General features: G+C 42.7%; 1 protein-coding gene across 2 annotated transcripts in view; it reads right to left on the bottom strand.

Moving 5' to 3' along the window:
* The window catches only part of CRHR2 (corticotropin releasing hormone receptor 2), a 143,445-nt gene that overhangs the window by 40,148 nt on the left and 76,175 nt on the right, over nt 1–27,122 (bottom strand). For both annotated transcript variants that reach the window (XM_027695517.1, XM_027695518.1), the window contains 3 exons: nt 23,749–23,834; nt 16,794–16,900; nt 2,774–2,891 (listed from right to left, as the gene is read on the bottom strand). In XM_027695517.1, the coding sequence (XP_027551318.1) occupies nt 2,774–2,891; nt 16,794–16,900; nt 23,749–23,834 (311 nt within the window). The remainder of the gene's footprint in view (nt 1–2,773; nt 2,892–16,793; nt 16,901–23,748; nt 23,835–27,122) is intronic.

Raw genomic sequence — 27,122 nt, 5'->3', positions numbered from 1 at the left:
TGAAACTGGATTGGGAAGATACTGGGACGGATACAGACAACAAACATAGTGGTGGGGAAATCTCCTTCTGCAACATTTCCGTAGGAGATCAAAGTAAAATAAATTTTGAGCAATTCTCTTTTGGAATTGTGGATTTATTACCATTGAATAATAAACCAAATTTACTGAACTCACTAATTTTGTTTATTTGACTGAGGATTCTTGATCCCCACATGTATCTACCACCAGGTTGCGGATATACTCAACAATTCCCCTTCTTGATTTATTTATAAGCACTATAATTTCATGCAAAATATTTCGATGTTGAACCCTTGATGCTTCTGTGTCTGTGTTATTTAATCTCCACTGATCAGCACAGAAGAGATCACATTATTAGTCAGCATAAAAGATGTTGTTGCCATTGATTTTCGTGGCGTTATTTTGTTATACCACAAAAATATAAAGTTATCACTCAGACTTGTACAAAGCACCAAAAAGACTGCATTGTTCTGCAGAGAAAAGATAAGTTAATGAAAACTGGAGCATGTCCTTAACACTTGCAGGGTTTTATTTTCCTTGGCAATTTGTGGTTACATTTTTAAAGGCACTTGAGTGCCTGACTCCAACAGATTTTTCCTAAATAACTGTAAATATCTCTATTAAGATTTGCAGCTTTGTCATGAGAGTAAGTCACTCAGCATAAAACTGTTGTCCCTAAAGCTCCCACGCCATCGTCTTCTGGAGTATGAGAATGTCAGAAACACAGACAAAGCAACCACTGAATTAATAGAAGCTACATTTTTCTCAAAGGAGCATCTGAATGAATAATAATAGATTTATGCATAGACTTCCTCCTTTTCTAGGTACTAATGATTTTTCTATTTGTTTTCCCAAAGTATGGGATTGAAGTTGAGATGTCCAATCTTACATTTGAAAAGTTAATTAAGGATGCTGAGTGTGCCCAGCTGACATTCAAATGAATGGATATCCAGGCTCCTGGGGTGGTTTTCCATTTCTACAGTGCCAGTGGAGCCATGACTGATAGCAGGTGTGGATCCAGCTCACAGTCTATAGGCATTTTAGTCCATCTGCTTTCCAAAGACAGAGGGTATGAAGGGTGTGTGTGTGTGTATGTATGTGAATATGTGTTTGTAGTACACTTTCTTCTTAATTATGGAGCTAAATATCAGAGGACATCCCTAAAAGGAGAATGCCCGACTATAAAATTATTACCAGGGAAAGAGAACAGTAAACTACCCTATCAAGGGACCATCAAAAAGGACTAATTTTCAAGGAAATGTAGAGCTGTTCTACAAGAAAGTAAAGAAAAATGCTTTTTCTTCTGGAGTGGATGTTTTCATTCCATTCTGAAATCCTTGTACTACTGGGGCTGCTGAGTGACTAAAGTGGGAGAGGAATCACCTTGATGTCTTTGATAGGACAAGGGGTCATGGTTTCAAACTAAAAGAGGGAATGATTGGATCTTAGAAAGAAATTATTTCCTGTGAGGGTGGTGAGGCCCTGGCACAGGTTGCCCAGAGAAGCTGTGGCTGCCCCTGGATCCCTGGAAGAGTCCAAGGCCAGGCTGGACAGGGCTTGGAGCAACCAGGGATTGTGGGAAGTGCCCCTGCCCATGGCAGGGGGTGGGAACTAGTTGATGTTTAAGGCTCCTTCCAACCCAAACCATGACATCATTCTGTGATTACTGTACTTACACAGGGACTGATTCACTCAGAGAAGCATCTGCAGTTGGGAGTTACTCGACTGAACAAGAAATAATAGGGAGATGAGAGAAATGAGAGCGTGGTGACCACGGCGCTTTTATTTCTCGAGTGCTCAGTGCCATGCAGAGAAGATGTCCCACTTCTTTCTGCCTCCAGCCTTCCCATTTTTTTATTGTGTCGATCTGTCTGGCCCCTTGAACTGTTTCAGACTCCCAATCACCCATCAGAAAGCTGACTTAGCTATGCCAGCAGGAAACTCCTCCTTGCTTTTCTGATGTCCGGGTTAGTTCTCTGCCAGTTTAATGAGTTCAGTTCCCAAGAGTTCAGTCCTCCCCAAGGGATCAAGAAAAGGAACAGAGGGAGTGCAAAGGAAGCAGCAGCAGCGGGAGCTGAAGCATTTGGGTCCTTGGAGGAACGAGCCACCCCTTCCAGTGACAAGCAGCTGCTGCAGGATGCAGCCCATATCCCAGAACTTCATCCTCAAGGCCAGTGTGGTGAAGAAGGGATTAGCAGAAAAATGGAATTTTGTAGAAAAGCCCCCACAAATATATCAACAACAAAAAATTGTACTGTTTCAGGCCCTATTTCTCATTTTTTGGGAGTCCCACGGTCATCACAAAAAGTAGCTGACTCAGAGCCTCAACAGCCAAATCAATTATTTCTGTCCCTGTTCTTGGAGTTGTTGCCCTCTGGAATGAATGTTTTTCCCTACACAGGTGCAGGTCACTGCAAGATGCTCTGACAGAAATGTTCAGGAACCACCAGGTTTAGTGTCTTGCACAATATTATATCTCACAATATATACATTTGGAAAGCATCTCTGGTCAATGAAGAGACGAGAGAAGCTTTTTGGTAGGATTTTTACTTTAAAAATCCCCTTTGATATTCAGTAATGAGGAAATCAATGGAAATTTAGCAAATCTAAGCTCATTTTCATTTTCTTCATCTTTTTCAAATTGCATGAAAGCCACTCTGAGCCTGTGGATAATATTTTTATCAGCTGAACAAAGTCAGCACCCCTGCCTGCCCCCAAAGTCCATGGCAGAGAGATGCTGCCTCCAAGCACTTACTTCATTGCTTTCATGGATGTTGTGATCTATCATTTGAAGCAGAAACCACATCACGTTCCTCAGGATGAATGTGGTGATCAGATTCCAGTGGATAATATTCCTCAGGCATCGGATACTCCTAAACAGGGAAATGCATTTAAATCAACAGACATAGTGGATATCCACATTAATGACTATATAAAATAAGTTAATTCTGGTCACTTGCAAAATTCCTCCTGCTTTATCCCCCTCCAATCCCTCTCTTACACCATGAAACAGGAGATTCAACTGTTCTTGCAAAGCCACGTACAACAATTTGTCTTGATAACACGAGGAGCTCCCTTTGACAAGAATCAATTCAAGCAGATGAAACAAAGATCAATGGGAAAAAAAATCAAATATTGAAATGCTCACTTAATCCTTGGTTATTGGTTTTGCTCCCCTCCATCCCTAGAACAACACGAATTGATGGAACAGCCCCTGAACCACCAGGCTGCACTGGAGGCTTCTGAATTGCTCACAAAAGGACATTTGGTGGCAAATATTTGCACTGGAGTGGCAAGGCTGGAATAGTTTACATTTGGATAGTTCTTGAACAGGCTCCTTTGTGTGAGGTTCAAAGTTAATGTGATAGGAGAGCACAGACTGCCTGGTTTCAGTCCTGGGCTTAGCTGGCTCTATAAGCTTGCTAAAACAAGGTAGAGCTGCACATCCTCCTTCATCAAAAGATATTTTTATCTGGTTTCAGTCCCTCTCCAGCTCCCATTCAAATGCAACGTAAAATATGGGCACAATGTAAAATAAGAGCTACAGTAAGCTGGGACACAGTGCCATAAAACAAAAGAGGGGACATAGTGTTTGCAGCTGGAAATGGCTCCAGGAGGCAGCCAGTGCAGGATGAGGATGCCAGAAACCAAAGTATCACTGAAGTGAGACAGAGTTACTCGTTACAGATTTAGTCATTCAAGACCAGAGCATTGCCCTTCTCACTCTTTGTGAAATGGTAAAGGAAGGCAAGTGCCAAGTTGCAGCGTTGCAATTACAGAATCTTCAATTAAATGATCTTTTCTCATCTAAAGGAAAAACACTCCAATTATGAAAATCACCTCCACAAGGGTTCAAACAGCCAGTGCATTTCCTGGGATTCAAGGTTTGCTGTATCAGTCTCCCTGCTTGCCAGGGAAGCTGTCGGATAACATGGGACACAGAAAGTGGTGTTCTCAAACCTGCTCAGCTGGCACTGACTGCAGCTCACCCCAGTGACAGCAAAAAGAGAGGCACAACCCACTAACCAACTCTGCTGTTGCCTCAGGTCTTTTGCATGACAAACAAGCCAGTTTTCTTAATAACAAACACTATTTTCCTATCATAAACCACTTTTTGTGCTTTTCCCAGGACTAAATTAGTCAGTCTCTGGGCTAGAAGCAGTTCTATTATGTCCTTCAGCCTCACAAATCTCTCAGAGATTTCAGGCAATCCAGCAAAAAAATAAATAGAAGACACATCTGAGATACTTACAGAGAGATGCTCAGAGGTATAACCCTACTAAGTCAATGTTAAATAGTTTCTGAGTTTAACAACTCAGCAAGTATGAAATCGGTATTTGGTTTTGAGAGCTTCGGTGACTCATGACTAGAGTCAATTTGGAAAACAAATCTCCAGCTGCTCAGATTCATTCTATTTTATTTAAGCTACAAACCCCCAAAACGATGCTCTTGGTGTAACCTGTGCTTCCAGGGAGCCTGTCAGACACGTTCTCACTTTGAAAATTTCACTTCTAACAAAATGAAGGGTCATAGCTCGGCTTTCAAAGAAATGAGGCAAAGAACTACTGCTCATGTTGAACCCCAGGAATCCATGTGGCTCTGGGCAGGCTTTGAAACATGTTAATAAGGTCCTCACTCTGTTGATCATTCTGCACATAAATGTCCTGCAGCTGCTCTTCACTTACACATTTTATTCAGGTTAAGGATTAGCAGATAATGGGATGAATTTGAAACATTGCTTGTAGGGGGAGAGGGAGGCAGGGGACTAAAACTAAGGAGATTCAGGTCAAACTGTGGAGTTACTGACATGAAATTAATTGCTTCTGAGAGCTCTAACAACAAAACAGATCCAGCACACTTGCCAGCTGAATGTATTTCTTGACAAAGATAAGATAAAGGAGTGGGAAAAAAATTCCTTGCTGCAGGTGTCCATTTGGATGTAGTTTAATCATCCCATATGCTGGAACATCACTAAATCTGGCTAGAGGAAATCTTATTCCCACAGGATTTACAGCAGGACATTGGACTGGACACAGAGACAAACAGGATCAGATAAACAATTGCAGACTTTTTGGTTCAGTTCATAAACAAAGTTTTTCCCTACAGTAGTGTCCTAGTCATCAAAACCACATTTTCTTCTGTGTCTTAAGATAAACTCAGTGGAACTGATGGTCTCAAAGGTCTTTTCTGACCTCAATGATCCTATGTTTCTATCTATTGGCTGCATTGTGTTTACCCTCTTTACTACTTGTTTGTTTCTACTGGTTTTTCTTCTTTGCCCCTCAGTCTGCATCCTTCAACCTTTTAGTCATGTCTGTGGAGGGCACAGAGCAAGAGGGTCTGGCCTGTGTTGGGAACCTCCAATCTTTACAGATGATTGTGATCAAAACTGCTTGTTTTCAAAAAGCCACATGTGTTGAGGGAAGGTGTGTCCCTGGGGTAAAATTAGGTAAGGCATAAATGTGGCCAGCAGCTGGAATGGACCAAAATGAAGCCTGGAGCCTTGGCTTTGGACATGGAACAGGGGCAGTTGGCTCCCATGTCCCACTACCTTCAGCAAAAACCATATTTTGGATGCCAGCAACCTCACACCATCACCTCATTCCCTTCTGGAGACACTCTGTGTGTGGCTCAGATGGTAAATAGGTGCTTTCACCTGCTAAAAAAGCTTTAGTCTTTGGGACTAACAGAGCCACGGAGAAGAGGCTCAGACAGATCTGAAAGTGCCACAGACTTTTCTAAACAGCTCAAGCACAGAATGGTTTTAACCTTTTCCCTTTTTTTGTTTTTCCCTTTCCTTTTTCTTTCAGTAAGAGTCCCAACTGGAGACTCAAGAGTTTGTTTTTGTTTATAAAGAGCCCAGAGTCCATGGTTTCTCCTTGTTTCTGTCTCCTAACCACTACCAGCACAGAAATCACAGTGGCAGTAATGCAATTCATAGCCAAGGGCAGGGAGAGCTTGAGAAATGACTGTGTCAGGTTTGTACTGGGGAGGGAGGAACAGCAGGATAATGGAGTGTGTGAAGGCTGCAGGGCACAGCAGTGCAGGGCTGCAGTTAACTCGGTGTAACAAGGGAACAATCTCTTGGCAGCCACCTGAGAAAGCTGCTCTCATTTTCAGGCACTCCTGGTGGGTGGTATTATTGTAATTTAGCATGTGTAAAGCATCTGGAGGGATCCTGACTGAGGTGGGGGTTCCCTCATTCAGGCACTATTCACATGTGACTGCTCTGCAGGGCTCAGGAGCTTAACCTGTGCCTAGAGTTTATCTGTGCAGCCAGGCTGGAGTCTGAGGTGACCAGTGAATGAAGGACATGTCCCAAACTGAGGGACAACAAAACTAGTGAGAAATAAGTGACCTACAACCTACAGTGAAAGGACAAAGCCAACATTGTCATACTTATCTCAAAGCCTGAGGAAAAAAACCCTCATAAGACTCATAGGGGTAATTTGTCCTCCACAGGTCTTTACCTGGCTCTTGGTAGATGGAAGGTAGCTTAAATTTATAAGCCTTAATTTAAATTTAAATACTCCCGTTACTCATGAAAATGACCTGTCCCATTTTGAACATTTAAACAGTCATAACAGTCTTCTGTGACAATGAGCCCCACGGTCCCCTTCTCCCTGATTAATTATTGGCTTCAGTGCATGGAGTGGAAAAGTAAGCAAGCCTGTGCTCCAGGAACAGCAATAACTGCCCTCACAGGCAGCACTGGAAAGGCATTCCCATCACATCCTAACTGGCAGGAGGTGGAATTTAAAACACATTAAACTGTGTTGTAAGTTAGCGAATTGAGCTTTCCTAGAGGCACAGTGATTAGGATGAATGAATTCCCTCAAAATGGAGAAGCTAAGGAATTTGGGGTTATTCTTGCCTCAGTAGGGAGGTATCACAGTTTGGGGATTGTGGCAGTGGCAACATCAGGAAAATGAGAGCGCAGAGAGCAGAGAGCTGCCTCCCAAGAGGGCAGAGAGCCACATGAGAGAGGGGAGAAATGAGAGATGAGAGACTGGGGGCTGAACTGCTGCTTCAGACAAAATTACAGCACTGCTAGGAAGAAATTGTGAGTTACAGAGCCATTTAGAGCCCCCTGGCCTAAAAGACCTGATGATAGAAGGTTTCATATTCATCTTCATGTCAGGTAACACAGTTTATGCCATTTCCACTTGTTTTACAACTCTTAATGTGTATTGAATGGTGCAAGCGCCTCCCAGCTTCCAAGAACAGCAGCACAAATCACCATCCCAGAGATCCTGAAGGCTGGCACATGACAAGACACGAGAGACTGAGCTTATGGCTTCCACTAAAAGGCTTTTCCTGTATTTCCTTCCTACCCTATTCCTTTTCAGATAAAAAAAAGTTGGTCAGAGCTTTGGCTGGACTCTTCTATTAACTCTTCCCTGGTGCATGGGTCCAAAGATGGAAGTAAGAAGAAAAGAGGTTGTAGTGATCTGGTCACAAGAGACTTAAAGATTGAAGCCACAAGACAAAGACATAAGAACTTCCATATTCAGACAGACCAGTGGGCAGGAAATGGGCTTAAGTTACACCAGGTGAGATTTAGATTGGATATTAGGAAAAGTTTCTTCACTGAAAGGGTGGCCAGGCATTGGAACAGGCTGCCCAAGGAAGTGGTGGAATAACCATCCCTGGAAGCGTTCAAAAAATATGTAGATGTGGCACCTGGGGACATGGTTTAAGTGGTGGACCTGGCAGCAGCACCCTGAACTGCTTGGTGTGCAGGTGTCAGAGGTGCCACGTTAGGAACAACAGCAGCAAAGATAAAAAAACAAACCAAATTCTCCAGCAGTTGACGGCAGCATGAGTCAAAGGTGGGCAGAAAGAGCTTCAGATTGTTGCTACAGGGAGGACTCTCTGATAATATTTCCACAAAATGACCCTAATTGTATGATTCAACATAGAAAGCAGAGAATTAGAAAACCCATTCTTTTGATTTGAGAAATGATGGGATCTGAAAAGGCAAGAAAAAAACCCTTATTAACTATTTCTGCAGAGGCGGCCTCGCTGATTCAGAAATGGACATCTATAAATAACCCTGGTAAAACTCAAAGCAGCTTTCTGTCATATATTGTTTTTTTCTCACTCTATTCATACAGTGGTATTTTTCCTCTGGGATGTGCAGAGCTACTATTTTCTGATTCAAAGCATGACACAAACCATCAACATTAGCAATTATAATAATGTGCCAGCGTGGCTGAAAGCTCGCTGAATTAGTGGAATCATCTGCATAAAAATAATTGCAAATGAAAACTTTATTAAAGAAGCTTGGAAACCTTCTATTAATTCATGTAGTATTCCATTAATAATGATGTTCAATTAAGACTGATAGGAGAAACAGGAGTGCACTTTGCTGGAGTCCTTCCCATTCCATGACTGTTGAGCAAGCCAGAAGGAGAATCGTGGACAATACTTTAAAAATATTTTCCCTCTTTAGACTTTTCTAGGGCAGGCAAAGCACATGTACAAGCCATAAATGGCTTGGAGTGGGAAGAATACCTAACAGCAAGTTATTTCCCAGGCTCTGTGCCTGTCATGGCCTATTTGCTTTCACCCACATCGAAGCCTTCCCTGAGGTTCTCATGGTGCTCATGTTCAATCAGTGCACATATTCTGGTACTCCTAATGCCTACAGATGGGAAAAGCAGCTGGAGAGGTTGGCAGGGAAAATCAGCTCCTTGGTGGCAGTTGCCTGGGGGAATATAAATATTCCCACAGGAAATGCAAGGGGCAGTTTCAAGGGAAGAATGAAAGCCTGGAAGAAAATAACAGCTTTATTATGAGGACAGGAGTGAGATGCTCAGGTGAAGAGGAGAAGCAGCAGCTTCCATTAGCATTTAGGATGTGCAGAGACCCTAAAAATAAACCCATTGTGCAACCATCTGTGCTCCACTAAGTCTTTTACAAAGTTTCAATCTCTTGCCTTCGAGCCAGTTTTTAATCACAGGACATGGGACATCCTGCCTGCTTCAGACTCAAAGGCTCACAGCATTCCTGGGCTTGGAAGGATGCAGCCAGCACAACACACAAGAGGACCACAGGCAAGACAGTCCCAGGACAGCCCCAGACTGCCTGTGTTCAATGCCAGTATTTATGCCCAACACTGTCTGAGTGGGAATGATGGTGGACAGGGGTTAACAACCTCTGTGAACTCCCCAGGAACAGTGTGGATAACCATGGGATACTCCATCAGCCTGGCTTTGCTCCTCATCAGCCTACAAGAGTAATGTTGCCCTGAGAGCCACGTGGTTAAATAAGGGCTAATTGAAACCCAGCCACGGGATACTCCAGTCTAAGAACAAGGCTCCAACCTCGACTGTGCTGTCAGCTCTTCCAAAGGAGAAAATTCCCGTTATTTTCACAGGAATGACAAAGATGACTTCACTTAGTGCAGTATGTGACTGTGGTTTAGACGGCTGAAAAAAAGGTTTAAAACTCTGCTCTAATTTGTTTTGTTAAACAGAGGTCATTTGTCAGTAATTTTTGAACGAAAGAGAAGACAGGGCTGTAAAGTATCTTCTTTTTTACAGAAAACATCTTACAGGTCAGGTTTTAGGTCAGGTTTTAGTGCCCCATAACAGCTTTAGAGTAGCAGGGACACAGTACATGACTACAAAGCTCCAGGGTTTATCTGAGATGCTGACCTGTAGACACAGGTTGTAGTTATCAGTGGAAGGGTGAATATTTTCTTGTTTAATATTTTTCCACTGCTGCTGGATTGCACAAATTAGAGACAGGACTTCAGAAGCCAGACAGAGAGCTAATAGCAGCTGGTCTGGCTTACAGCTACTGTTTGGGAAATACGAGTGCACAACATGTTCTCATTCATAATCCCCTTGTGGGATTATTTAAAAAAAAATTTTGAAGTAAAATTAATTTAAATTATCAGCTTGGGAATTCAGGGATTATGTTTTGGGTGCTTTTTTTGCTCTTCATACAACTTAATACCAAAGTTTATTGTGTTATCTACATTTGCAGATACTGTGTGGATAAACCAAGGAGTAAAGTCTGAGCAACTGATGCTGCCCCTCTCCTTGGCCTCATTTCCACCGAAATATGGTGTAAAATATTTAATTATTTTTGTGTATTTGCCCAGGAATTTAGGAAAGACGATATAGTCTGATCCTTCCAAATAGTCATTCCTGTGCTCTATCTAAATCCATCAGCCTCAGGATGTTCACTGTGCCTTAGAAAATGCTTCCAGTGGTTCAGCCTGGGCACCTCCCCAAGGAAGCTGCTGTTTCCAAACATGCAAAGACAGCCCACAGGTTAGTAGGGCTGTATGTGTCCCTTTCAGGGGTGACATAAATTTCCACTTCACTCATGTTTTAACAGAGTAATGTGAAGCAGCAGCTTTCACAGGATCAAAGAATCATAGAATGGTTTAGGTTAGAAAGGAGTTCTAAGATAATTAAGCTTAACCATTCACCCAGCACTGTGATGACCACTAAACCATGTCCCCAAGGGTCACATCCACATGCCTTTTGAACACTTCCAGGGATGGCAACTCCCTCACTTCCCTGGACAGCCTGTCCCAATGCCTGACCACCCTTTCAGTGAGGAAATCTTCTCTAATATCCAAACTAAACCTCCCTTGGTACAACTTGAGGCCATTTCCTCTCATCCTGCTGCTTGTTACCTGGGAGAAGAGACCCAATTCCACCTGGCTCCAGCCTCCTGTCAGGAAGTTGTAGAGGGTCATAAGGTCTCCACTGAGCACCCCCCAGCTCCCTCAGCTGCTCCTCATCAGACCTGTGCTCCAGATCCTTCCTCAGCTCCTTTCCCTTCTCTGTACACCCTCCAGCATCTAAATCATCCTTTAGATTAGACAGAACAGGAGGTGCCTGAGTGCTGAACGACGACAGTGGAGTTAGTGAGTTGATGGGCAATTCTGTGCATGAAAACTGAAATGGAATCATTTAGTACTTGCACAGCTGCAGGTGCATTTTTAGTACATAACTCTAAACATTGGCTTGAAACCACCTGCTCTGCTTCTCCTTTCCAGAAATGACACAAGACATGGGGTTTTTTTTTGCAGTAAATTGCACTCCTGAGCATGATTCACATCTAAACTGTAAAGACCAAACTTTGCTTTCTTCCCTTCTCTTAAATCTTGGAAAAGTTGCAAGGCTTTCTCCCAAAACCATTCCATCATCATCAGAAGCAGAACAGAGCACAGACAAGTTTTACCTTGTCAGTCAACATCAATCTAAATCTTGCACAGAGCAGTTCTATTATCAGAATTCAAACAAGTTAGTGCCCATCTCCAGAAAAACACCCTCATAGCCAAAATCTTGGCAGCAACAGAAATACACCAGTAGGAACACATTTCTAGCACAGGAAAGGAAGTGGCCTCCTGATCCTCCAAACCTCAGGTCAAGAAAGTAATTGAGTAAAAGCCCTTCATTAATTCCTGATACTCTCTCTGAACTCCAACTGAATTTTTTTTCTCTACTGCATTGCTCCTGGACCCCTCTGCTCTGTGGGTTGGAAACTATCCTCTAATACTCACTCCCAATCCTGTCTCTAGAGTGCCTATACCCATTTCTTCTTGCACTGACACTGTCCTTGGTTGTAAGTAGCAGTTTCTAATGTTTCTCTAGTGGTGATGGATTTATGGGCAGCAACAACACTCCTCGGCAGCCTTCATTTTGCAAGGCCACAATCCCACTGTTTCAGATGCAGCTCATGAAACCTTTCAGCTTTTAAGAATGCAGCTCTCTGGGCACACTTTTAATTACTGGTATTATTCCAGGACTTCATGAGGGCTCTGCTCTCTGTGGCTTTTGTGTGGGGTAGGCTCTACACAAAGAGTCTAAAGAACAAGTCACACAGATGTGAGATGAGAGGGGGCGAGTAAAGGCAGTGGGAAGACAATGACCTGAGGTTAATCAACGGGAAAAGTGTTTCTGTCCTTTATCTGAGTTGCTGAGATGAGACACTTGACATGGATTCAGGCAGTTCAGACACTTCAGATGCTTTGTATTCAGAGACAATCCTCTCATTGCATATGTGCTTGTTTACAACTCAGCTCCCTCATTTTCATTCCTGCCTTGCTTTGGAAACTTTACTGTGGACTGGTGCAGGGGGGGACAGAGTGAGTGCTGTCCCCAAATCTACAGCCACTGCACACACCTCACTCTGGTATTCTTGATGAAGTTTAAAAAATGCCATTGATGAATCATCGATGAAGGCTCTGCCATTCCAAGTGGCAGATGGAATAGAATTAACTCAGCTGGGTGGGGAGTCAGGAGATGAGGGGGGAACATGGAGCACTAACATGAGCTCATGAATTCCATCAGTTGATGTCCTGTCCTGGGACTTGCTCTTTCCTCTTGTTCCACAACAGAAAGGCACAAATGGAAGGATTGCACCTGCTCTGCTCTAACCACACCAGGCAGCACATCCCTTTTAAGTGCAAACCAGTACTAGCTGTGCAGATCTCCTCCCCACTGGGTATATCCTCAGTCTCTAGGTGTCAGAGACTTTGCTCTGATAGGTGTCAGATCACTTTGCTCTAAGAAACCTGCTCTGTATTCATGCTCTACATTTCTTCTGACAGGTTTCTAGAAAGCATTTAATCAAACTCTTCCATTCCTACCAGCAGAGGCCTGCAGCAGCAGTCTTGCCAGCTGCACACCAGACTGAACACCAAGGGGCAGTTCAAAGGAGCTTGGAACAGGGGAGGATAAAGGAAAGGAGATTTTCCTCTCCTAAACCCTGGGAGATAGTTAGGGGGGGGAAAAAGAAGAAAAAAAAAGGCTACGTTGTTTCAGGAAAAAATGTTTCAATCTTTTGGGAAGAAATAATATGTGGGATTTAGGAAATCTGTATGTGATCATAAGAAAGAATGGTGACACTGCCTCAGTGCTGTGGAAAATCAGATGCTTTAACAGAGAAAGAGGTAAATTTAGAAGCAACAGGAAAGCAAAATTTCCCTCAAAACCTCAACTTGCTTTCATTACCACTATACAAGTGACAAAAGATGTTATGACAATGTTTGTGGGTTTGTTTTTTTTTTTTTTTTGGAGCTGCCTTTATCCAGCAACCTGTGCAGAAGCACATGTCATTTTTAATCTTCAGCCTATCTCCCTTTCAGCACCATCCTTTATTGGATTCAAAACTCAGCAGGGACTCAGATGCTTCCCAGAACAAATACCTTTCGTCCCCTATTTCTTCTTCAATCACCACGGAACAAATAAAACATCTCCTGACTGAATCCAGCCGGGTCACTGCTGGCCATCACCAGCACATTGTTTAATAACAAGTCAGGAGTTTTACAAAGGACTCTTATTCCCTCTCAGAGGCTGCTATAACAGCACACTAACAAGGGATAATCCATGACAAAGCTATTTGGGGTTTTTGCATTATCAGCAGTTTGGGTTTCTGAATTATCAGCAACAATAAGGGAAAAATATGATTCAACAGAAGCATTCCAATCTTTTTGTTTTGTTTTAATAATTTTTTTTCTTCAGCTTGATTGGTATTACTGACAGCAGGTTTCCTCCTATGGAAAACTCCTGCTTTACTAGTGTAAGAATGAGATTCGATGGGATGATGAGGCTGAGTCAGTGGGAACTGCCTGTGTGCACCTGTGGGATGGATCAAACCTTGGCTATTAATGAGAACACAGAGACCATGGGATTCACAGCAGTGTGGGCACATTTAACAGTGACATGGGAAGTGCCCTGAGCTCATCTCTCCAGATCCTGCCTTGAAGATCAGTGCATCTCTACAGAACACTTTGTGCACAAATTCTACGTTTTTTTATTCTCAGCATACTTCTTTTTGTTTGTGAGCTTGTTTTGTTCTGCATGGTAAACACAGCATGGCCCTCACAGTTTTAAGACCACCTACACTTAGACCTTGAGAAACTAATGTTGACTTAGGAGGGATCTCAATGACTCATTGGCATTCAGTCAGAGTGCCAACAACAAGCAAGGCCTCTCCTTCATTTTCTATTATTTAGGTGCTAAATTAAATGTTAACAGGCTTATTTTTTGGCACAGCCAGTAAAGGATTGGTTCATATGTGACAGAACTGGAGAAAATGAGATTATTAGAATAGGTCTTCACAGTAAAAAGGAGGCCCTGGTTGAGTTTTCATTCCTTCCCAGTTGTGTTGGGGGTCTCATGGACACAAATGGCAGATGATTTCATTACTTCCTGCTGCATCTGAGACTTCTGACCCTCAAAATAGGTGTGGGGTTACTTAGATTTTAGGGCAGGAGAACATTTCTGTGGGTTGTGAATGGAGGATGGAAGGTTGAATAAAGAACTGAGGAAGAACAGAACTGGGGACAGGAAGACATAGAACAGATTTGAAATAATAGGGACTAGATCCAGTTCTTTCCCACTTCAGCACAACTGGGGACAAAGCTTCCCAGCAATGCAGCAGCTCCCTGGGCTGGGGCAGTAATGGTGAAGTTCATCTCCAGCAGAAGAACATCCATGTCAGTACCTGATCACCAAAGCAACACTCTTTGCCGTGGCAACCAAATATTTCACCTGCTCTTAAAACCCCCAATGTGGGAGACCCCACAACCTTCCAAGCAGTTGTGTTCCAATACAGCAGGTGTGCCCCAGTCTCCTCCTTCAGACAGCACTGCTTTGGGACTCTGCACTCACAGAGCAAAGGAAAATCAAGCAGATGGTGGGTGAGAAGCACAAAAATATGGAGCGGTCATAGAATTTGAATCTTCCTGGAGGTCTCCTCCATCTTCACCCCCAGCAGGCACTCATGGAGTGAGCTGGATGGATGGATGGAGTGGGGCAGGAAAAAGGAACTGACAGATTCCCACTTTGGGCCAAGATGTGAAACTATCAGATTGTATCTTTTTTTTTTTTTTGCCAGGAATTACCTAAATTCTCTTATTTCACCCAATTAGTAGGTGCCTTCTTCCACCCAAACTAAAACGGGGGGGGGGGGAAACCCTAAATAACTGGAATTGATTGTCAAAACTGATTTGTTCTTGGGGCACTTTGAAGAGGTGTGATGAAGATGTGCAAAACCTAGAATTTGCATAGGGGCAACCTGTAATGAAACATGAATCTGGGCTGCCTTCCCTGGAGCATCTCTGGAACTTTGGAAAGCAGATGTGGCTCGACAGACACTGAGGTGTCTCATGCTGGTTAATGCTGGCTGGACACTGGGCATTTTTTGCATGATACAATGGGAATTTGAAAAGGCAGACTATCTTCATTCACAGCATGTACAGGAAAAGGCTTAATTGCTGCTTCTCAATTGTTGTTTTCAATGCTGAAGCTGACTGCAAAATTTAAATCTTAAAGTCAAAGTTTAAATACCACGAGAACAATTTAAAATAGATCAGCTGGGCCACTTCTGTGTTGAAAGCTGGATACATTCATACCATCTTATCTAATTGTTTTTGTGTTATTTACTCAAGCATTTATAAAAGATTCAGCATAAAAGCAGGGAATATAATTACAATGAATAATTTGCATTCTTTATTCAGTGTAAATTAATTCAGGTCTCCAAGCACTACGGGAATTAGCTTTATATGCACAGTAGAAGGCTTGAAATAGAAGTTTAAATTGATGCATCATAAAAGTTCCCATTGAATGTTTTAAAGTTTTTTTTTCTTCCCATTAGCATAGATTATGCTGTTTATAGATACTGGAGTGCAAGAAGATTTGTATTGTAAGTAGAAAAGGCCTTGTTATGAATGTTCAAGAGGAAAACTTTGCATAAGACTTTGTAGGGATGCTCCACTCCAGGAAAACAGGAATTCTTTCACTGAGGTCACTGTCAATAATCAAGTTGTAAACTTGGGGAGGGGAGAGAGAGGGGTCCTCCACAGCAGTTAATCCCCTGATATTAGAATAAGGTTTCTCTCAAGGATTAGCAATGCATGGCACTCAGTGGAGGTGGTTCTAAATTCAGTTGAACTCTTCTAGACAGCACAACACAAATAGTACAGAAATACCAGTCAGGTAATCCAAGAAAAAATGCAGAAATAACCCACCAGGCCACTCCCTATGAAAATATATCCCTGTGACTCAGGCTTTGTGCCTACAATACATTTGATGGCTGATGCACATCTACCTGTTACTTTCCACTAATTTTCCTTTCCTCCTGTCCTCTCTCTTTTCCCTGTATCCCTAATTTTCAATTACATATCCACTGGACCTGCCAAACTCCCTTCTGCACCCTGAGCCAGGGAAGTGTTTCTATGCAGTCTCCTTGATTTGCATTCATCATTTCTTGGGGGCTGGTGGGGATTAAGCTCCTCTAATGATGTTCCTCTTGTTATTTAAGAAAACTTCTAAGCTTTTACTGAAAGAAAAATCGAAATTAACCCAAAGCAAAATAGAAAGATTTCGTTCTATCTCCTTTGGGTTTAGATCTGGGCATTATCTGGCAGGGAATGCAAAATGCCTCATGTTATCATGCACTGCCTTATATTAACAAAAAAAAAACCAAAAAACTTGCCCCCAAAACTTGCAACTTGACACGCTCAAATCTCAGTTCCCCTTAATGAAGCACTCTGTGCTCAACAGAATTTTTGTGCTGCATCAATAAATCATGCACAGTTCTCTCCCTGAACACAAACAGGCTTCAGCTCCTATGCAAAGAAGGCTCCAGCACAGCATTAGTCAACAAAACCATGGATGTGCTCGGGAGCATCAAAGCCACAACCAGTTTTCCAGACCTGGACAGAGTCATCAGAGGGCTTTGAGCAGCCCAGTTAAGTGTCACCCACGGAAGTTAGAAGCATGCAAAAACACATTACTCACCTCAAGCACAAGAAAAGCATAAAGGCAACTATAAGGGCCCCTACTGAAATACAGTGCCCCAGGTAGTTTATGATGAGAGCAATCTTGTAATGGAGCGCATACTTCCTCTGGAGGTAAAGAGATAACAGGATTAAATCAGCATGAATCTCTAAGCACTGACATTAAGGAACAGTTAATCAGTTTAGAAAACAGTAATTACTTTTCTCAACCTTACAATGATATAATAGCCCCAGGGCTGATGCCTGTATATAAGCCAAACATATTGCCCAGGCACAGAAGTACAGGCTTGGTGTGGTTTCAGTGTGGGATTTGCCCACAGTTTATTACAAATATCTGCAAAAGAAGTTATTTTCTCCCCATTTCTTTTTTTCTTTTTCCCTGCAATTTCATCAGGATTTCTTGTTTTCATTATTATGCTATTTTAAAACTTGGTCATTTTAGGGCTACAAAGCTACCAAAGACATATTTTCTGGAGTTTCAAAAGTTATAAAACATTATTTTCTTAGGAAACAGCACGGTCTTCATGAGCCAGGTTATGCCACTTTCCTACTCAAATGGTTTGGTTTTCATACAAAAAATTCAGTAAGAAGAAGTAATAAAGCCTTCCCATACAGGCAGATTTTCCTCTGAGGGACATTCCTTGCGAGCTACGATCTTTATCCTTCCAACTGAGGGCAGAACCAATGCAGACTGAAAGAGCTGGAATCTGATGGTGTCCCTTCAGTTCTGAGAGAGCCTGACAAACCAGAGATCGTGCTGTTTTTAGCAGCAACCCAAGTATGTGATGAAGCTTCATGTGTTGGTGTCTGTTTCCTAGGATGGGGGGAGATTATTGGTAGGTTCTAGATCCTGCAAACAAAAAATTAAGTACCAGAGAGCTCCCACCTAAATCAGTGAATTTAGGGGTATGACCAAAAATCTGGCCTTGCAGTAACTGGAACATTCTTTATTGGTGGGCTGCTGCTGGCTTCAGAAAAGAGAAGCATCTCCTTTCTTTCCCTGATGGATAGAAAGAAGTAGAAAAACACTATTGAGATAAATACTGAAGCTGGTTAAAAAGGGACAGAGGTTTGCTACTGAAAGAACCAATGCTCCTGAAAAATATATCCATTTATTAGGTTTGGTATTTGTTTCTTTTCAGGGTAAGCAGATCTTTCCCCAATTTGGGATGTTGTCCTCCTTCAGAAGAACGAGACCCTTGAAAACTAACCACCTACATTTTCTCCCTTGTGATAAAAATACAAAAGCAAAATCCTACAAATGGCACCAGTTTTCTAATTTTAGTTGAACTTCCTTTTTCCATTTTTTTTTCCTAGCAATTTCCCTTAACATTTCATTCCAGTCAAAGGAATTTTTCAGTGAATGAATGTTTGGCTGAAACTACAACCAGCAGCTGTAGTTAATCTGTTCCATTGTTCTTTGAAGATAGCATCTTCCAGCACTTTGCCAAAAAACTCTCTTGGAATCTTTTCTGTGATGAAACCTGCCTATATCTTCAGCACATGGAGTAATGTGCTGCTTCTGGACAGAACTCAACCATGCAAGGTATTTTTAAGTCCATTATAAAATCCCGTAAAACAAACTTCTCCATCCATGGGCCCATTTTGTGAATTGCCTCGAGGAGAAAGGAAAAAAACCCCAGCAAAACAAACCTACAAAATCCGAATTCCACAACGAGTTTTATTTATCCTTAAGACACAGGGACACTTAAAGGGAAGGAAAACACACTTGACCTGATGTGCCTACCTGTGCAGTGTTGTATTATTCAGGGAGTGCCCTGGTAAACTGCATGGCTTAATTACTCTCCTGCTTAATAAAGTCATGGAATCACAGAATATCTCAAGTTGGAAGGGACCCATATACACCATTGAATCCAAATCCCTACTTCTTGCAGGACTTCCTAAAACTAAACCATATGACTAAGAACTTTCTTCAGAATTGCTCGTGTAGTGCTAGGTATCTTCTGGAAGATGACAACATTTTTCCCAGGACAATGATCCTGCTCTTTGATCCTTCAGCTCCTTCCTGTGGCTCCTGACCACTGTTTCAACTTCACTCAAGTTTTAAGAGTTCAAAGCATTAGAAGACTAGTTGAAAAAATAAAATTATTAAGCTCCTGTTTGATGCACTGATGCTGAAGGAAAAACAGGCACGACTTTCATATTTTCAGTTTCTGGCACTAACAAGGCTTCCTGAAGGCAAATTCAAATATAATAGAAACAAGAACTGCCTCAGTGCCTATGAAAAACTAAGCTGACAGGGTGGCAAGATCACTTTCCACCAGCCTACATGCAATCTGCATCTCTGGTGGAACTGAAGACGGCACCTTCAGGGCTGAAAAACACGTGCTCAGAATCAGTCATGTGTTGGCCAAAGCTCAGTTCATGTAAAACACTTCCATAACTCTTTTCTGTCTCGCCCTCGTGAAGACCAATACATCTAAAATGTCAACAACCTTCTACTGTTACCCAATATTCTTCTGCTTCCAGGAAGATGTTTCACTTCACTGAAATGAAGATATAAATTCTATTCAGGCTTAGGAGGAGGGTTTTTACATAAGAAATTAGCTAGAAAAGGAGATCATAGAATCACAGGATGGTTTGGGTTGGAAGGGATGTTAAAGGTTCCCCATGGGCAGGGACACCTTCCACTAGAGCAGGTTGTTCAGAGCCCCATCCAACCTGGCCTTGGACGCTTCCAGGGATGGGGAATACAAAGATGGTCTGCACACCAGTAGCTCTCTGATCACAGCAGGTCACACCAGTGGAATCCTCCTCCATTACACACAACAATCATGTTACACCAGACAGTGCAGAGGTGTCTCCCACCAGCTTCTACCAGGTAAACTGAGGAAGCACAGCTTTATATCTTTATCTGTGCCAGCCCTGCAAACCTAAGGCGTGGTGGGCTCCCTGCAGCCAGATTTCAGGTAATCATGGAGTTGTTCTGTCTAAAGCACTTTTCCCCTTGCTTCAGCCAGAATGTGACTGCCAACCTGTCCAAACCAATTCAGCTAATGATTTGACTGAATGACCACCTAATGACAGCACTCTTTAGTCCAGTTGACAAGGATTTTTCTCCCTCTAACAGAACTTACTGGCAGGTCCTGCCAGTGTTTACAGCTCATGTCTCCCTGTGGGGCTCTGCACTCCACTGCCAGTTCAGTCACTTTAGATTTCTTCCTGTTGCCAGCATGATCTCATCACCAGCACGGTTTAAAGACACCACATCTCCTCTCCAAAGACTTTCAGAAGCCACTGGGAAGTATCTTTGTCATCCAAGATGCCTCTGAGTTGACTGCTTTCCTGTTCTGAGCCAGCTGGAAGCTGCATAGCTGTGCCTGGTGTGGCTGTGCTCCTATGCAGGATACATTAGCTTAAGCCCAGCATGGTGCTAACTCAGCTACACAGCTTGAAGCCACCTCAAAACATCAGCAGAACCAAATTCATATCCAGCTGCCACAGGCCACATAGACAAAACCAAAGTTCCTAAATTATAGCTCTTTTTGGAGGCTAAGATGTATTTTTTTTTTTTTTTGCTGCCTGAGACTGTCATTTTATTTCTAACAAGCACAGATCTGTGCCGGATGCAGCAAAAGTTCTTTTGACACAGGAGCTTGTAGGTACAGCAGAATTTTTGCATTTGTCACACGCTGTGCCATCAAACAGTCAGTTGGATCAAAATTATTTCTGTACCTCATTCTTGTGCCTGGAGAAGGAGCCAACTATTTGTTCAGAGGGTGAGATTCAGTCTGACATTAGGGCACCAATATCTGGGTATCTACCCAACATCAGAAGCAAGGGACAGAAGAAGTGCACAACACAGACATCCAGTGACCCTTGAGGTGCACTCAGAAGACCCTGTGCTTCCCAGCTGGCCCTGGTGACTGACCTCCAACTGCTGCTGCTGAATCACGGGATCATTAAGGCTGGAAAAGGCCTCCAAGATCGAGTTCAAATGTCCACCCAGCACCTCCGTGTTTACCACCAAACCATGTCCCCAGGGGTCCCACCCATGTGCTTGAACACTTCCAGGGATGGTGACTCCACCACTTCCCTGGGCAGCCTGCTCCAATGCCTGGCCACCATTTCAGTGAAGAAATAGTTCCTAATTTCCAATCTAAACCTCCTCTGGTGAGGCCATTTCATCTTGTCCTGTCACTTTTGTTACCTGGGAGAAGAGACCGACCCCCACCTGGCTACAACCTCCTTTCAGGCAATTGTGGAGTCATGAGGTCTCTCCTGAGCCTCCTTTTCTCCAGGTTAAACACCCCCAGCTCCCTCAGCTGCTCCTCATCAGACTTGTGCTCCAGACCCTTCCCCAGCTCCGCTGCCCTTCTCTGGCCATGAAGGACCTGAAGGGCACAGGTATTCCAAAGGACTGTCACCTGCCAGGTACATGGAGACACACAGCAGCATTTTAAACCACACCACACAACTCCAGGCAGGGAATTAGATCCCAGCCAAAGTGGGAATCTATGAGCAAATCAATCTCAGAGCGGAGTTTTATCAGCTGCTGCCACAGGTCTCCACCACAAGTAGAGCCATGATGTGTTGATGTAAATCCAGGGAATGTGTGTTACTGAGCTGATGCCCCCTGAGATTGACCCACAGCTGACAAACCCCTAAAACTTCCCTTGCTACATGATCAAAACTCTGCCATAAAGCAGGTAGAGCTGGGTATGGGGCATGTTCCTGTCCCATCTATCAATCACTGAATTCAGAGTCAAACCATGTGATTCTTCAGCACTCTGGCTGTGAGTGGCCAAGCTTGACAGCACTGCTGTTTTCTGTATTAAGAATAAACACAAATCACAGGGCACACCTCCAGGCTGATGCTTAGCATCTGCTAGGCTCAGTCAATAAATAACAGGAGACACGTGTGTGTGCCTGAATCTCACCTTTAATCAAAATGGAGCATTAGAGAAATCTGTGGGGATTTTTTTTCCTATTTTTTTTTAGAGATCACAAAGCAAGTATTCATCTGTAACACTGAGCATTAGAAGAGATTTCAAAAATATTCACAAATATTAATATCTGCAAAGCTCGTTGCAAATCTTTGAAGATCTAACAAATGAGTTTTTAAGCTTCTATAAGCAAGGGTGGGGGAACATCTGCACTTTCATCTGTTTAAGAAACACTCTATTTGAGTAGTTTTAAGCTATCACCATAGCTGCAAAGTTTTTAAAAGCAAAAACAGAGTACAGGAAATAATCCTGTCCTCTAGTCACAACACTTCTCCAGCCTTTTGAAAACAAAACTCCTCTGTGTTTGCTGGTGCAGAGACAGCAACTGCTGGAGTCATGCAAACACATAAGGAGGGCCATTAAAATGCAGCAGCACTTTCCTGAGCGGGCACAGCACACTGTTATCAGCTCAGGTTTCCTGTACCAGCTAAACCACATCAAAGATATGGAGCCTTCACCCAGCTCTGCTCCCCATTCTCTAAACCAGCACTGGCTGCTCCACACCCCCTTTCTTGCTCATTTTTAAGAGGGTGGTTTCACACGTGCAAATCCCTTTCAGGCAGAGCTGGTCGGTGTGTCCCCCTCAGTCCCGCCCACACTCTCACTGCCCCGTGCCTGGGCTGGCCCCAGCACTCCTGCAACAATGCAACAAAACGCTGTAGGGAACTGAATCATCCAAAAAAAACGACCCAGCAAAAAGTTAGTTTTTCATTTTAAGTGGGAAAGAAACGTAAGGAGGGGCTGCTCTGGGGTGGTCCTAACTTAGGTCGGCTTGAATTGCCATGAGAGCATCATCACTCTGCTGGATCACCTGGAACATCCCTCTGGATGGCACTCAGGTATTGGTACATTTTTTCCTGATTTCTAGAAGCCTCTAGCAGAAGGAAGGGGGATGTGGGTACCACCAAATAACTTAACTAGTGGGTAAGAGCAGGTCCTCAGTAGCTGATGTGTAGTTACCTGTTTTCTGAGTCACTGGTTCAAAGCCCACATTGAGCAAACACATGGATCTCACAGGATGGATGCTGGACCTAAGACAAAGCACATCCTCTGTTTGGGGTACAGCACTACTCCTTATAGTTCCTGAGTACTAAATGTGAGACCTTGTCCTCCTGCTCTCTGCAACTGGCACAGCACAACTACAACCATGGAGTGAGCTGGATGAACCCCAAAACTTAAACAGACCTGAGCTGCTGGGCTCCACCCTGATTCTTAGAGGGGACAGTCACCCCTGGCAGAGACAGCACGAGGGCTGTGTGTGCTCCTGCCCCACCACAGCCCTCAAAACGGGAGGGAGAGGAAGAGAACCTGGTGTGAAAGGCTTGAAGGCTTAAACTGTGTGAGGGTGAATGTCTGCCATGCCTCCAAGAAAAGCTGAGACATTTGACAGGAAAAGGGCTTTGCATAATTGCTTGCAGCCTTTTGGAAGGAGCTTAACCCCATATGCTAATTGCAATCTGTAATCTCCTATATCATGCAAGACTGGTTCAATCTTTTAAAGGCAGCTGAGACCTGAGTCTGCTTTTTATGTATTTTTCTTTTGCTGCCCCTTTACATATTTGCTTAAGGAGAAATGACATTGAGATCTGTAAAGGTCAGTTGTTGATGAGACCTCAGAATGGACAGATACAGGGTGGAATCAGCTGGTTAAACTTATTTTTTAGTGCCAAAGAGGCTTTTGGTCTTATTGTTATCATTACTAACATTTACTGTAGCATCTGTAGGCTCTGAACAAAGCTAGGAAAAATCTGCATAAACATACATCAGCAGGGACAGAGCGTGATAAAAAGCATCCTTTTTTAAAAACCATGTGAGTAGGGGATATGGAGAGAGGACAAGTGATTTGCCTGAATTCACAGGGAGGTTTTGTTGCAGAGACAGAAATGGAATCTCTCTCAGAAGTCCCAAATTAGCACGTTAACCTTAAGTTTAGCTTTGCATTCACGTATGAGAAATGTCATTGAGAAGAATGAAGGGAAAAATACAGACCTTGTCATCCAGAATAGGCTCACACTGAGAGTAGTTTATCTTGGAAGCCCATGTCCCATTGCCCAGGCATTCTCTGTAGGCATTTCCTGGTACAGACCAAAATAAAAGAGAGATGAACACTCTGTGATGGACTTTAAACAGCCTAGAAACCTCACAGATTTGAGAAAAGATTAACAGAACAGATTATTTACAAGGCAAATTAACTTATCCCACCTCCTTGAGGACTAGAACAGCCCGCTGAGGAGAGAAATAAATAACATGAACACAACTACAGACTACAAGTATTTAAAGATATGATTGATAATGTTTTCTTACAGTCTATGAGTTCAGAAGACAGAAAAGGTACGAGAAGAACATTGCAAGAGAAAGCTTAACGTTGGTATAGTCTTTTAAAAAGCAGCTATATTCAAAACCAGAGAGGTTCAGGGGTTCAGTGCCCCATCTACGAGAATGATTTGTGTGTGGTAAACTTATTGCTCTACCCTCCTTCCATTTATCCTACTGCAAACTAGATGAAACATTCCTGGAGATGTTGATTTTCTGGAATCTTCCTGTACAACACTATTACCGGAAAAACTTCTGCAAAAAACATGAGGAAAAAGACCAGCACATCTCCCAACCCTGGGACAGGTAGGCTGGGGGGGGCAGCACACAAGAACCTACCCAAAATTATTTCAGAAATGGGTACCTCTAGGTTAGGATGTGTTCACCCATTGTCTGTTGAAAAAAACCCACTTCTGGTCTTTTTCCAAGGTTCCAGTTCTCTCCAAATGTAAGTGAAAATCAGAAATTACTTTACTGAAGCAGAGATTTCATGTCCAATTGCAATGTAACCCCAAGGAGCTCTGGGAACTGCATGTAATAATATTGGGGGTGAGGAGGGGAGTTCAATTTCTGGCAAGAATTCCTCTTCATCCCAAGGAACTCTGAGGGAAAACTATGCAGTTTTGCTGTACAAACTACCTTCCTCCACTCATCAAAAGTACATCCAATTCCAAGCAATATTTTTTTTTACATTCTTATTTTGAACTGTTTCTTAGAAACAAGAGAATTAAAATAAAACAGGAAATTCAGAAGGATCCCCAAAGGACAAATACAGGCAACTTCCCTAATGAACTCTTCATGATGTTCCTGCTGCCCTTTATCCAATTTCTTCTTGGGCCTTTGCCATGGTCATTCAGTGCTAGTAGAGCACCCAGCCCTCAGGAAAATCAGATGTCAAATAAAGGCATCAGACTGAATGTTTCTAAAAGTTCTGTTGACAACAGCCTTTGAAAAAAAAGGTAAAGAGACTTTTGAAAAGGTGTTTTTTCTTACAGAGAAGGAAAGTCCACGTGGAAAGCAACAAGACGCTCCAGATTACACCATATCCACACAGAGCACTGATTTTTTTACTGCTATGGTCTATTTGCACTTTTCCACTGTTTCTTTTTGGCGTGACAAGGCCAAACAAAACAAAACAGTCTGAGTGGGATTTAGGTGGTAGGATCCAATTTACATCCCTCAAAGCCTTTGTATTTGTCCCATCCTTTGGCCAGTTGCTGATCTTGAGTCTCTGCAGCAAACTTCTGACTCTCCAGACACTGAGTGGGTGCTTAGTTGGATGCTGAATCCCAATTCCAGGACAGTGCTCATGTGAAACCCTTATTTTATTCATTCAAACCCTTGTTTTATTAATTCTGACTCTCCACTTGCCTTGCTGTGCCTTTCCAGCTCAGGTGTGGAGAGCACAAACGCAATTAAGACTTAGAACATACAACCCACATCAAGGCAGTTCTTTGAGGAACTTCTTTGAGTTACTTCTTTGAGTTATCTGGATTTCTGAGCTGTCACACCACATCTCCTACATGAGTATCTGAACAGGAGGAGGATAAAATCAAACTCTGAATTTCTCTAGTCCAGAATCTCCTCCAGCATCAGTCACTTCTCGGAAACAACAGCAGCAAGTAGATCTGACTTCTGGGAATATCTCATTCCAAACTCTAGTAGTCATAACTAATTTATATCCCACAGCAAAGGTCTTCTTTCTTTCTTTCTTCCAAATGTCTTACAGCATGAGCCCTAATAGCCACATGGAAACAAGTTTCTGATCACACTGGATGTATTTTCATATATCTATTTTAATAACATAATGCAGATCTTTTACCCAACGCTTCAAAGGAGAAATATCTCATTTAGTGAGTGAGGTAATAAAGAGTAAGAGCCCACTGAAGGCACCTGGAGGAAGCAGCTCTCATTGATGCAAGATGGATCCCATGGCATATAGCGAGTCCAGCATTTCTTGAGGATATTGGATCAATCCCACATGCACTGGATAGAGGCTCACTGTGCTCACAGACACTCAGTCACATCTGGCATGTGCTAAAATTCCTGTGTGTGCTGGTATATCCCCACACAGGAGACCCTGGATAAAATAATGGCGACTTCAAATAATCATCTTGGTGTTTTTCATAGCAGCAAACATCTGCTCCATGACATCCCTGGTTACTGTCAAAGGCAGCACAGAGAAGATGAGGAAATACAGACTCTGGACTCAATGACAGGCTGATTTTCTGGGACATGCAGAGTTGTGGCAGGGATCAAAGCAGTGAAGAGATGCCAAAAATGACAGATACACTGGTTCCATGAGAGAGAGCAATGGAAGTGATGTGTCCCCAGCTACAGGGTATGTAAAGGAAGAGGGAAACCAGCACTGATTGAACGTGCTGGAAAATATTCCTTCTCACCTGGTTTTCCAGGGAGAACTGGGATTAATGTGCTTTGTGCTAGAAGCATTCTTGCTCTTAGCTTTAAAGCACTGTGTATGGAAAGAGACTGGATTAAGTTCAGTTTTTCTTAATGATTTTCATTACAAATAGGAAAAAAAAAAAAGGAAGAATCACGATGGAGAACTCCATTGTAGAAACAAACAATGAATGCCCAGGAAGAAAAGAACAGTTACGTGATCTTTCTAGGGCAACAAGAGCTAATTATAAATAGAAAAAATAGAGCTATTAAAACTATTTTTTTCCTAGTTGAAAAACAACTGTGTAAATTTTCGTTTTCTTTGACAAATGACATACTGAAGAATTTCATATAGTTTCTCTTCTTATAATTTCTCCTTCCTTACTGACTTTGTTCTAAAGAAGAAATACACAAAATAAAGAGATACTTGGTGGTTACAACATGTGGTTATTTGTGCTCTGTGTGCACTTGCACTCACATAATACAACTGGACAAGTAGATTTAATGGTCATGCAAACCAGTAATGAGTAGTAAATGACTTGTGATGGAACAGGCAACACTCAGTCATCATCCACAGAGCTTCTGACACTTCATACAATATTCACTTCTGTGCTTCAGTCAATGGTCTCTCCCTTGATTTTGGAAATGTT

The sequence above is a fragment of the Neopelma chrysocephalum genome, unplaced genomic scaffold (genome assembly GCF_003984885.1).
Source record: "Neopelma chrysocephalum unplaced genomic scaffold, ASM398488v2 Primary Assembly neopelma1_101, whole genome shotgun sequence".
Taxonomy (NCBI): Eukaryota; Metazoa; Chordata; class Aves; order Passeriformes; family Pipridae; genus Neopelma; species Neopelma chrysocephalum.
Note: the sequence above shows the minus strand (reverse complement) of the source record. Positions and strands in the feature narration are given on the sequence as shown.